Below are 14,069 nucleotides of genomic sequence, written 5' to 3' on the forward strand. Positions count from 1 at the left end.
CAAAAACTGTGAAAACTGTACAAAATTCTCAAAAGTTTCTGTGGAGGATGTAGAAAATACTATTCTAACATTAAGAAACAAAAAATCTGCAGGTTGGGATGGAATACCCACCAAAGTTATTAAAGTGGTACACAACAGAGTTGAAAACCCACTAGCTCAGATAATAAATCAATGTTTTGAAAAGGGCTGTACCCCAGAGGCACTGAAATATGCTGAAGTCAAACCACTCTTCAAGAAGGGATCAAGAGATATCATGGAAAATTATCGTCCTATCTCGATTCTCCCAGTTCTATCCCGTTGCACAAATACAAAACTTCATTGCAAAATATTCTGTTATTCTAAACAATCAATTGGGTTTTCAGAAAGGGAAAAACACCATTGTTTCATTGAGAAATTAAGTACATTGTTAGACAAGAGAAATAGGGTGGCAGGAATTTTCTGCGACCTCACAAAGGCGTCTGATTCCGTAAACCATGCACTGCTTGTTTACAAACTTGAAAAGTATGGCATTAGCGGCAGTGCTCTACAATGGCTTAAATCCTACTTATCCAACAGAAAGCAAAGAGTTAGCATTTCTTCAAATGGCACATATTATTTTTCTGACTGGAAAAAAATATCTCAGGGTGTTCCACAAGGCTCCATATTAGGCCCAGTCCTAGTTCTCTTTTATGTTAATTACTTAGCATTAAGTATCAGCTCCCCATCAGTTCTGTTCACAGATGATATTCCTGTCTTAGTTGAAGATCAGGACTCGGAAAAAATTCCCAAATCTGTGATCAATACCCTCAGTGCGTTATAGTGGAAAAGGAATACACCATTATGCTAATGAATTGGAAAGGGAATTCTAGTGGTTACTTGCTCTAAGATTTTACACTGTCTGACAAACATCATGCTTACAAGATTAAACATATGTATCAAACTTTTTCTTTTTACTCACAAATGTCTGCAGCATTCCATGTCGCTGTGATCTAAGCTTTCGTGTTGTTGTGAAGATATCCACCCTCTTTTCAGTCCTCAGTTGCTGTACCAATATACTCAGTGCCACAAACATAGAACTTCTATCAGATCCACAACTAGTTCAGAGAGAAAAATGATGTTACTTAATGCAGTCAATATACTGCTGACAACTGCACTACTAAACTTACAATGAAGGAGTGCAAATCAACAGACATGGCATTTAATTACAAACATAACATGCTTGTAATCAAGCCAACAAACACAGCTTAACATACCTACAATGCACAACTATGGGAGCACTGCCCCCTTGAGATTCTTGATGGTTTTGAGTTTGGTCAACCAATTCTATGAGACCACGTGTCACTTCCGGTACTTCTCCCTCAACTGTCGGCCACCCATTATATTGGAACTGTGTCACTACAACCGTTTCATCAGTCTGGAAAGAAGAAATATTGAAAATTTTAGTGCTGTACAAAGCTCGGCAATATGAAGATTATTGCCACCTAATGATAACTCTTACAGGCAGCAATGTATTATGAAACTTGACAAGACCAAAGCATTACATAATATAAAAGTCAATTCAAAACATTTTCATGAAAGTCACATAATTTTAAAATTTTATGTAAATTCAAACTGATATGAGATAATAAAACTGGCACTAAATGGTGGTTACAGAGCTTTCAATGATAGATGGAGATTTAATCTATGACATTCTCAATTTTGGATGTTGCACATCATCAGTGTAACACGAACTGACAGTCAGCAAAGTAGCTTACAGTTAATGATTTTATACCCTTACTAGCCAAGTACCTGGTGTTGCCTGGGTATGTATTTATTCCAATCTTCTATCAGTCCATCTCCTCCTTCCCCTGATCCCCCCCCCCCCCCCCACTCCCTGTTCAGCTCCTTCACCCCCACCTTCTCTATCCATCTCCTCCAACCCTCTGTCTCTCTGTCCATCTCTAACTGCCTCTCTCTCTCTCTCTATCCATCTGCTGTCCATCTCCCCCCCCCCCTCCCTCCACTTAATTCCCTCTCCTTCTCTCCCTCTCTCTGTCCATGTCCATCTCCCCCTCTCCCTGTTCATCTTCTCCCCTCCTCCCACCCCTCAGGACAGTGGAGTATAAGGGTATATTACCTCCAATACGTCCATGCCTAATAATATGACACAGTGCTCCCACAGACCTTTAGATTGATGCTTGTTTGATTTACTGATGTAAGTATAAAAATTTAATTTTTATTTCAAATTCTCTGAGCCTGCTTTATAACTACCTTGTTTTATTTTGTCATATTACTATTCTCTCTCACAAACCAAGTAACTATTTATTTAGTTACTGATGCATGCCTCAGTTCTATGGCTACTGATTTGCATCAACAATAGTTGCAGTGTTGGCTGTGGAACTAGAGGTTGCAAGGGCATGATTTTAAGGAGTGTGGCATGTGATAATGAGAATAAGGAAGCACAGTGAGAAGCGGATGAGTCAGTACACAACACATGACTCGCCACAGTGGAGCCAGGTTGTGGACTCCTGGGAGGGCAGAAGTGACCCAGCTGATTGAAGAGGAGAAAACAAGTCACTGTGGCTGGCGTCTAGAAAGGTTAGGCAGTGCAGAGCAAGAATTACTATACCTAGATTCATGGTGTCATCATCAAGTATCGTTCCTGGAGAATTTGTCAGCTATTTATTTTAGAAAACACACATCTTTGTATGCCAAAAGGCTCAGGTTGCAGGGAATCTTGGGTTGGTTTGACTAGAAATGTAGCAATCTAGGTTATGCTCCTCAGCTGTGTCTTAGAGGGCAAATGTACAGCTTTGAGACTAAAATTAACAAGCGTTGTACATCTGGGCTACTACTGTTTTGTACCAAGTAGCCATTTCCTATGTACTTGAACTTATTGTGTGCTCAAAAAATCTAAAACACAATGGCTAATAGCCGTTAAAATTGTATGTTGTGTGGCTGCAGTGGTAGTCCAGTGATTGTTATTTCTGATATTTTAGAAGTTAAATGTTTGGGACCAACATAGCCAGGTGTGCTATTTTAGCAAAGGAAATTTTGAATATGAGCTATTAGCTGATACATGAGTGGCTAGAGCTGCCTAGTTGAAATATTCTCTACTGTTATTATTCTTATTGCCACCTTTAACATGTTCTGGCAGTGCTACCATATGCGCTGATTTAGAGTAATTTGTAGCAGTAAAATGATTTATGCCTAGCCTTCAATTACACCTCTATGTTTAAATTGTTATTGTTGATTACTTTTAAAACCATCCACCCATTATATTGAATGATATGAGGGCTTATTCACTGACAAGTCATAACCTTATGTCTGATTAAGTATCCAGATAATGCCCATATCATTTAATGTGACTGGTTGGACTTATGTGTAACGGGATGTGTTGTCAAATCTGAAGGCTCCGGTTAATATAAGTATTGTTTTCATGTGCTGTGTCAATTGAAGCCTACGTTTGAGGATGTCCTGTTAGACAATTAGCTTTTTAGTGCTTTAAATTTAAACTCTGAAGCACCTATCACTGCGCAGGAAAATTGTTAACCTGCTTACTTTAATGGTTACTAGAGCAGTGAAGTTGTTTTAGAAATTTGTTCTTGGGTATTACATGTGGCCAAGGGTCAGATTTAAAAAAAATTTGGTGTATTCCTGAAGTTAAAATGGCTAGTGCCAATTTTAATTGGTAAATTCATTCAAGACTTTGAAGATGATTAAGCACTGAGTTAAACTTAAAATTTAATCTGCTTGGGTACGCTACTAGTGTAGTTTCAAAATTTAAGAGCCAATTCAAAGTGATAAATTCATCTGAGAATTTAAAGTGGCTAAGTGCCAAATTAAACTTAAAATTTAATCTGTTTGTGTAAGCAGCATGTGTAGTTTGAAAACAGAAATGGCTAATGCCGATTCAAATTGATTCAATAGTGGCTGAGCACCAACTTCAACTTCAAGTTTTTTTTTTGCACAATCTTCGGACCAATGGTAAATTTATCTTATTTTATAGTTTATGCAGTTGGCAATTTAAATGGCTACTGCCAGTTCAACCAGGGAAGTCCGATTAAGTGTATTAAGGTGGCTACATGCTGATTAAAATTTTACTATTTTGAGTGTTGTGTATCACTTATGTAGTTATTCGCATAGAGCAGCTAGTGTGAATTGGAAGTGAGAATCATGAATGATCCTTTTAGGTAAGCCTACTGTGAACTGTGGGGAATATTAAGGTCTTACTGTCTTGTAATTATTTAGTAACGGAAGGCCAGTTAAATCTGGATTACTTGTCAACTTGTGTCATTTGTTTTAAAGGCAGCTTGGACCAGCTGAAACTTACAAACTCTGATTAGTCGGGTCCTGTTGAATTAAACTGAAAACTAGCATGTGTTGTTATGTACTGTGGCCAATGCCAATTGTATGTTGTTTTTATTAATAACTGTGAGCATTGCTCAACTGCTGAAGTACGATTTTGTCAGCAAAGGAAATTTCATTTTTTGTGCTTAGTACCTTTCACTCCAGAACTCTTGTATCTTTGCTACCCCTGTTCCAAAGGATATCCCCATTCCTTGTTTCCATGGCAGGACAAAGGGGGGGGGGGGGGGGGAATTCAGTTAACACTTATTGTCTGCATGTAATTATACAGACTGGCATTAACTTCAACTACTTCTTGGCTTTAAGATTGTCCAAAGCACTCTAAACCTCCTTTTATTACCTTTGTGGCAGTACCATAATCTAATCTCCTCAAACTCATTCTGGTACGTCCTAATATTACTACTTAAGAGGGAGTGAATCATGCCAGCATTCCCTTTATAGTTAGTTCATACTCAATGGACTTTGTGTTTTCTGTCTGCTCCAGTATAATAACTTTACAGAATTTTCCTACACATGATGGGTGAAAATCATCATCCTGGACATACACAACTATGGTCACCTGTCCCATGTGGAGAGCAGATAACAGCCCAGACATTTACTTTTTAGATTGCCACACATTAAGACACATCTCTCAGCCTCCAGACACCTACTCCAGAATACAGTTGTGATCTTTAAAGATTCCATTCTATGGGGAGGATATTTTAGAAGCCTGATAAGAGGTCGTATGAGAGAACATTCGCTGGAGAAGATTGTCAGAGCAAGAGAACATTCTCTGACAAAAGTTGTCATTTTATATGAATAATAAATTGGAAGCATATTCTCTGATGAGGGAGTTCTTTCTCACTGCCTCCCCCCCTCCTCCTCCTCCTCCTCCTCCAAAAGGTTCTCTGCGTGTATCATCTGCTGCGTCAAGCACAGAACACACACATAATCTTACATTTCATTAAACTTGTTCAATTAAGCAAACCATTCAATGTGCAGACATGGAACTGGCATCAGAGTGTTCTGGAAGAATTGCCCTATGTTGCGATTTTAGTTTCATGTGTAGCAACATATTATCAAGATGATCAAAGACAATTTAAGCTGGTTGGTTGGATGCTTAAAGGGACCAAAGCACTAGGTCTCAGCCCCTTCATCCTCGAACAGACAGGTCTATACGACTGTAGATCAAAGATAGCCTACCACACAAAACCCAGGGGAAGAAATCCCCAAGGTCTACCAATGTCAGCAGAGTTGAAGTAAGGGACAAAAAGAAGGAAGGGAGGCAGAGGAAGAAATGCATGAAAGGTGCCCCATGTACGGAGCAGTCGTAAGTCCCTGAAACCAGAGTGCAATGAGGGAACATACATCCTGCAGCTATCGCCACTTACCAGAGGTACTCTACACCAAAAATGCCTTATAGAGACTAGCAACACACACAGGGCTAGAGACGCACAGAGAGACAAAAGGTGAACAAGTCTAACAGACCACACGAGATGAATGAGAATCAAAGACCAATCCTAAAAAGCAATACGTCTCCACCACATTGAGTAGTAGGTCACCTACGCAAAGTCCTAGTTGTGGGTGAATGATACTGTGGGGTCGTGCCCACTTGTCACTTATAGGGTGCCTAAGGGATGCTGCATTCTCGGAATGCTATACAACAATTCAAGCAAATAACACTAGTAGTTTTATTTCAATAAAGCAGACTGACAATACTTAACTTTGAATTTACAATGGTGTCCCAAGCAATGGGTGACATGCAAACAATCAGAGTCCTTTGCTGTATACAAGGTCCATGTAAGCAATTAGTATGGATTACACGTCACTGCTATCGTAGTGCTGTCCTAATACTGTCCTGTGTGAATATTGTCTGGCCAAGGCTAGCAGGAGTGGCACTTCTATTCTCTTCGGCTAGAAGGTGATCCTGTCATGGTGCGGTCCTTGTCAGTGGGCTAATGGCTGATGCCTCACTGCCTTCTTTGCTCTTGCAATCTTCTTCTTTGTGGTGGCACCCGCCGATACGCCGGAACAGATATGATGTCGACAAAAGTGCAGAACGCGAGTCTTCGCAGCAGAAAATCACACACACACACACACACACACACACACACACACACACACTAGAAGAGGAATAGCAGAGGCAAAAGTCATTAGCATACAAGGAGGATGGTACTGAGGACCCCATAGCTGCTGCTAGACCATTGATGGCTACTAGAGAGAGAGGGTCACTCAGTACAGAGCCCTGTGATACCCCATTCTCTTGGATATGGGGGGTACCATAGGAAGCATGAACTCAAACCCAGAATGTATGGTGCAACAGGAAGTTCTGGATGAAAATAGAGAGTGGACCCCAGAGACCCCACTCCTGCAAGGTACCAAGGATGTGGTGTCATAAGCCTTTTGGACGTCAAAGAAGATTCCAGGGAAACCAGATTATCAGTAGTGCAACGGGCTTGGCAAAAACCACCCCAGGAAGGAGCCACAAGACCCTGACACTCAACGACCCAACACAGCTACTGGCTCACCGTGCATTCAAGTAACTTACAGAAAACATTGGTGACACTTACTGGCTGATAACTGTCCATCTTTAGAGGGTGCTTACCTGGTTTCAGTATTGTGACGACGACGCTTTTCACTATTGCAATGGGAACTCGCCCTCGCTCCAGATGCAGTTAAAGATGGCAAGGATATAATACTGACAATCCACCTGTAGGTCCTTGATCGTTTGGTTGCTGATGTGGTCTGGCCCTGGGGCTGTATCAGAGCAATGGGCAAGGACACTGACAAATTCCCACTAACAGAATGGAGCATTATATGGCTCCGGTTCGCGTGTAGTAAAAGGTAATGGCTTTCGCTCCAACCGCTCCTTTAGGACATGAAAAGCAGATTGATAATTCTCAGACACTGATGCTTGAGCATAGTGCAGAGCAAAAGGTTCGACAACGGCGTCTGGGTCAGTGTAGACACTGCCATTCACGGTAATACTTGCAGGTGTCTGGTATCACTTGAGACTTCCGATCTTAGCCCAAACCTGTAAAAGGGAGGTATGTGATCTGATGGTTGAAATGTACCGTTCCCAGTAATCTCACTTCCATCTTTTTATAAGGTGGGAGACCCGGGCATGGAGCCACTTAAAGGCAATGAGGTGCTCCATCGGCAGGGGGAGGGGGTTGCCACTTACAGTGTTGGAATGCCTGCCTACAATCTTGAATGGCCTCTGAGATTTCCAAGAACCACCAAGGTACTGTCTTCCATCACATTGGGCCTGAGGAACAGGGGATCACTAGATCACCTGCTGAAAGAATGGCTGTAGTTATATGCCTCATCGATATCTCCCTGCGGCAGGAAGCCAAGGTAGATAGCAGAGGCAAAAGCATCCCAGTAAGAACTGCTGAGAGCTCATCTGAACAGGGATCCATGGGAGTGACACTGAGGGAGGGACAGGAAGATCAGAAAGTGGTCACTACCACACAGGTTATTGTGAACCCTCCAGTCAATGGATGGGAGAAGACATGGGGTTCAAATGGAAAGGTCTATGGCCGAGAAGGTTCTGTGCACTACTCTGAAGTGTGTGGGGGTACCAGTAGTCAAAAGTCAAGTTGAGCCACTAATTTTGAGTTCTTTACCTCAGCTGGTGACCATGGTGCCACTCTACAAAGAGTTATGTGCGTTGAAATCACCGGAGATTAGAAAAGGTTGGGGGAGCTGAGAAACCAACGCAAACAGTATGTTCTGAGACACTTCACCATCAGGAGAGAGGTAAACCCTGCAGGTGGTAATATCCTGAAATGCCATTACCTGAACAGCCAAAGCCTCCATAGGGTATGAACAGGCATTAGTTCACTATATAGAGTGTCTGGAACATATGTGCTACTCCACCTGACACCCTGTCATACGCACCACAATTCTTATAATACCCCCGCTTCCACTAAGGGCTGGGGTCTGCATTGCTGCAAACCAAGCCTTCTGATCGGCAATGTGGAAAAGTAGGTGATCTGCTTAAAAGATGTCATAGCTCACCCAGGTGGTAGAAAAATCCACTACAATTTCACTGTAGAATAATCTTGTTGATGTACAGTGAGACCAGGAAGGGTCCAAGAGATCAGGTTATGTCTTAGGGTCACCTGCTGCCACTGGTTGAGGGGTTATGGTATCAATATACATGTGTTCTGGGATCCGCTGTGTGGTGTGAACCGGGATCTCAGGTGCTGCTGGACTCTCCGCCTTGGCCACAGGAATGGAACAGGTGGGATCATGTGGTGTAGGGGCCACCAGAATGTTTTTCTTCTTGTTTTTGCTCTCCTTAGAGAATTTCAATAATTGCGAGGGCTCATCTGCATCAGTTTCAGGTAAACATGATGATCACAAAGCTCTGCAACCAACAGCCCGTGGCTTCTTCAGCCACTGGCTGGTGTCCAGTTGTCGGCTGGCAGAAACCTTGAAAGAAAGTGTCCTGAGGGACCTCCTTCCTGGCAAGAGAAGCCAGAGGAAACTGGTTTGCCTTCGGCTGGGAGTTGCGGACCAATGTCCCTGGTGGGCAGGGTGCCTTTGATCCCGTGATGGCTGGGAGGTCCCCTCTTGCTGCTTTAATCACACATACTTTGGGATCAGACATGGTTGAAAAGCCCTGAGGGCCTATTGTAGGAGGCGTAATGGCCAGGAGTACAATCACAAAAGGGGGTGATGTTGTCGTAGTATAGCATATGACATTATTTTACATACTGGGTGAAACCATTTGTACTTCTTCGTGGTGTCTAACCGAGTTTGTCCAGAGTCTTGTATTCTTGAATTTTCTTTTCTCTCTGGAAAATGGCGCTATCTGGAGAGCAAGTAGAATGGTGCTTTCCATAGTCGACACAGATGCCGGGAGTATTGCTCTGCTTGCCGCTTAGTCCTACATTCCTCCTACAGCATAGCCACAGAATTGGACATCTTAGGGTCGTATCTCTCTGCATTGAAAGACAGACTGTTGGGGCTGTATGGCCACCAGTGGGAAATAACTTCATCTACTTAATTTGTGTCTGTGCCACCACGGTGCCACCCACTCCGAACAGAGGCTTTCAGTGCGGGCACCAACAGTGCAATCCCTGTGTCGTCAGAGGCTACCACTGTGCAGGTAATTGACGACCTCGCTTACAACGGGATGGCTACCATGCTGGGTTTTGGATGTATCACTGTATTAAAGGGAAGGGTGTACAGACAGAAAGGCACGAAGGGGGAGCACACACTGCACTGGGCAACATTCCCTACATAATCCGCACTTCTGGAGAATTTTGAAAATTGGGAGCAGGTCAAACCCAACAGTGGGGACCATGTGTTTATTTGATGAAAAGTTGTAAAATATGTCAGAAGTGGAAATTCGAGGCCCAATCATAAACCAGGTCCAAACAGGGTCAACACCAAGAACACCATCTGATGGAGAGGCAGAGGGAGAAACGGATCGTGAAAGCATAAGTACACAGCAAAGGCTGGAGCCCATTGGTAGCCAAGCACCCACTCCCAAAAGAGTTGTGAGCCCGTGGGTGGACAGACAGTTTACAAAAATGCATTTTCTGACGATGTGACTGAATTTTCGACACGTTGCAAGTTTTTTTTTGGTTATATGAACACATTATGTGAACAAAATCTTAAGAATTTTCATCTACTCCAAATTGGAACTCACTCAGACTTTTCTCACATTAAATAATTTTTTGGTAATCCCTCAATGACTGTGGGACAGCAGCCAGACATAAAGTACTTGAATAATAGTAATTAAATCCAACAGCTGTATTATAATCCAACATTGTTTATTCAAAACATATCTACCAGTTTCAATGTCAAAAAGTGTTATCTTCAGGCGCCAAGTGTAATCTGTCATTAACATATGAACCACAATGACAAAGACCATCACAGTCTTTAAATGGAAACAGTACAACTTATTAACCAGCATGTGCAACCAACAAAGTTGAGTGCAGCAGGGCCAAAATAAACTGGATTTTGTATCTTCATAGCAGTGGGCTTGTTACTGCTACAAGGATATGGAATCCAGTTGTTGTTGGCCCTGTTGCACTAGACTTCATTGGTTGCACATGCTGGTGTAACAAGCTTAATATTGTACTGTTTCGATTTGAAGACTCCTTTGGTCTTTGTCACTGTGGTTCATACACTGATGACAGATTATGCTTGGGACATGAAGATGACGCTTTTTAGTGTTGAAACTGGTAGCATCTTTTGAATAAATGACGTTGGATTACGATACAGCTGTTAGTTTCAATATCATTATTCATGTATTAAAAGGTTTTAGTTAAATATGATGCATAATGGTCCACTCGCGTGTCAAGTACTTAAGTGGTCACCCGTGTGGTTTTGTTACAGAAACTGATCACTAGGTTTGTAATAAACCAGTTATTAATTTTTCTAGTCCACCTACTTTTGAACATAACAAAATAAGAGATTTATGCTGTGAGACAACATGATAATGAACATTTGAAAATGTCAGTGAGCAAGCGAGGTGGCACAGTGGGTAGCACACTGGACTCACATTCAGGAGAACGAAAGTTCAATCCTGTGACTGGCCATCCTGATTCAGGTTTCCGGTGATTTCCCTAAATCGCTTCAGGCAAATGCCGGGATGGCTCCTTTGAAAGGGCGTGGCCGACTTCCTTCCCCATTTTTCCCTAATCCTCCCCCAAATCAATCGAACCCAACCCAAAATGTCAGTGATAACATTGTCTGGTTTATACCCAAGTCTTCTCTTCCTATCTGAAAACCTACATCTGCCAAATAGCAGAAAAATGGTTTCATGTTTGCTTTGTTTGAAAGGTTACCGTCCCTTTGTTCCTGATATTCAGAAAGGAAGTTCACTAGGCAAATGGTTTTATTTGAGGTTGAATAACAGGTACACTGTTTTTGTTCTACTGACCAGTACAACAAAAACAGTGTACCTGTTACACCCCCTTAAGTATGGAATTGTTCAACCAAAAAGTAATGGAAGAATTCGTAAGTGTTCTCTGGGTTACATACACCTTTTTTTTGCTTTGCACGCAACATAAGCTCAAAGTATGCTACAGAGCTCATTTCAAAAAATGGAGAATGTTCTTTGTATTGAGCAAATTCCTCCAGCCTTTTACTCAAGATGAAAAGATCCTCAGGTGAAGTATATTCTCTGACTTGTTTTATTCATGTGAGCCTGAGAATGTTCTCCAAACTTCTAAGAATGAAGTACATTCTCTGTTTTATCCCTACAGCCCAAGCTCTGTCTGATTCTCAACTGGTATGTACACTCACCTTATTACAAGGTGCCCAGATTACAGAATACCTACATTTGTGAAAATCTAACATTGTGTGAACATTTTGGCATCCAGTAAGATAAATTTCACATCAACATGATGCTCTGTAAAGAAATACATACAATAAACTGAATTTCGCTTTTAAAGATTTCGTCATCTTCATCTCCATGTCAGCCAGACATTCCCCAGAGTCTTGTGTTGGCATGTTGACACTACAACATGACAAGCCAAAAACTGCTGTACAACAGAAAGGAATTTGATCATTTTTATAAATAAGCCACAAAAAGCTGCATTAGGCCATTCAATTGTCCACCCGGCAAAAGCTTCTGAGTGATAGAGCTACACATTTATTAAGTTTTACTAAGTTTCACAGTCACCCCAAAAACACCACCAGTTGCAAATTTTATTAGTGTTTTGAAACATATTATGGCTCCATTCTTGATGAGCAGACTTTGCTGAATGAGGAACTAGCTTCAGGCATGCCACAAGGATCATGAAATGGTGGGAGCTCCATGAAGCTATTATGGGTGATATGTTATATATAGGGAAGTTACAACTCAATTTAAAGTGTAATTACCACATAAAATTCGCTGTGGGAAATGCATATGTCAGACTATTATTCACCAGAAGAACATTAAGGACATTCAACTCCACTACGTGGGGATAACTATCTTGCAAGACCATTGTTTGATCAAATGAGTATCAACAATCATTTGTCAATCTTCTTACCTGGTAGGATTAAGAAAGGGAACAGAAAAAGTTCTAAGAAGAGCTGCAGATTTCATCTCAGATTTGTTTAATTGGTATGAGAGTGCCATGGAGGTTTTCTTCCAGCTTCGGTGAAGATACTACAAGAGATATGTAGTGCCTCACAGAGTGGCTTAGTGTTAAAATTTTGAGAGCACATGTTCCAAGTAGTAGACAAAGAACACATTTACTTCCTTCACTTGTACAGGGTAATTATCAAGTTCAAATTCAGAGAGAGAGAGAGAGAGAGAGAGAGAGAGAGAGAGAGAGAGAGAGAGAGAGAGAGTGTCCCTGGTTGCTGAAAATGGCTGTGAACCATGCAAAAAACCATTGTGTGTGTTAGAATTTGCCTGTTGCCAATCAGTAGTGAGTGTGCAAAGAGCTTCCCATTGCAAGTTTTACAAGACACAACAATCGGTATACAGCTTAGAGCAGTGGTAAAGAAAATCAAGGATTATGGTTGCGTGTGTGATGCAAAATGTTTGGGCCGAGCATGCATGTCAGAATGGACAGCAGATTATTTGAGGGACATGATGTTGCAGAGTCCCACAACTTCTGCCTATTGACCTTATGCAAACTTGAACATCCCTCAGCCAACAGTGTGAATAATCCTTCATAGTGATTTAGGGTGAATCCATACAAATTAGATTCCTTGCAAGCCATGCAACAAAATGACAAATTGCATAATATGCATGCCTACACTGGCATGCAGAACCATCTCAAAAATGACAACTTCACAAGTAAATTAATTTTCACTGACAAAGACACTTTTCTTCTTTCCGGAAAGATGAATCAACACAACACACATATATAGGGGACACAGAATCCACATACAACTGTCAAACACATCTGGGATTCTTAGAAAGTTGATGTGCCCTGTGCCACGACCAACAAGACAGTCTATGGACCCTCCTTCACCGAGAGAACTGTCAATAATATCACCTATCTCAATATGCTGAAATTGTAGATTACGCTGTAACATGAAACTGACAGCAGGGATTTCATCTTTCCACAAAAAAGATGGCATCCCTCCACATTTCCACAACTGTGCGAGATTACCTGAATGAGACATTGCCAAGTTGGTGGATAGGTCATATTGTGGTCACTGACCTGGCACTATTCGTGTGGCCACCACTGTCGTTGGACCTTGTGATTTTTTTCTTGTGGGGTTACATCAAGGATACCAATAACATTCCACCTCTACCGCAGAACTTTGAAGATGTGAGATGTGCATCACAGCCACTGTTCTCACCATCACTGCTGATTTGCTGGGTCAGGTATGGGGAGAAATGGACTACTGATTAAATGAGTGTCATATAATGAAGGCTGGACATATAGAACATTTATGAACTCTGCAAATAAATGCTGAGAGTTTGTCCTTTACATATTTTATCACACAATGGTATCTTCATCCACGGATAGAGGAGGAAGTGGCTAGGTACCACACTGTGAAAATATGACACTTGACATGAAATTTGATAGCTCACAGCTACGGTCGCAGGTTCGAATCCTGCCTCGGGCATGGATGTGTGTGATGTCCTTAGGTTAGTTAGGTTTAAGTAGTTCTAAGTTCCAGGGGACTGATGACCACGGATGTTAAGTCCCATAGTGCTCAGAGCCATTTGAACCATTTGATAGCTCGCAGAAGCTGTAAATGTGACTGTGTCCTGTGCAGAATTAGCTGGGTTGTTGTCCTAGAACAAAAATAACCCATTCAAGTGTTTTCCATGACACTCCATTTTGACA

At 41.7% G+C, this 14,069-nt stretch overlaps 1 protein-coding gene across 1 annotated transcript in view; it reads right to left on the minus strand.

Annotated features, from left to right (window-relative positions):
• Window positions 1-14,069, minus strand: part of LOC124721224 (tyrosine-protein phosphatase 69D) — a 459,889-nt gene that overhangs the window by 21,180 nt on the left and 424,640 nt on the right. Inside the window, exons 24-25 of the mRNA XM_047246080.1 lie at window positions 1,233-1,393; window positions 938-1,073 (exon numbers count right to left, since the gene is read on the minus strand). Of these exons, the coding sequence (XP_047102036.1) occupies window positions 938-1,073; window positions 1,233-1,393 (297 nt within the window). The remainder of the gene's footprint in view (window positions 1-937; window positions 1,074-1,232; window positions 1,394-14,069) is intronic.

This window comes from Schistocerca piceifrons, chromosome X (assembly GCF_021461385.2).
Source record: "Schistocerca piceifrons isolate TAMUIC-IGC-003096 chromosome X, iqSchPice1.1, whole genome shotgun sequence".
Classification (NCBI taxonomy): Eukaryota; Metazoa; Arthropoda; class Insecta; order Orthoptera; family Acrididae; genus Schistocerca; species Schistocerca piceifrons.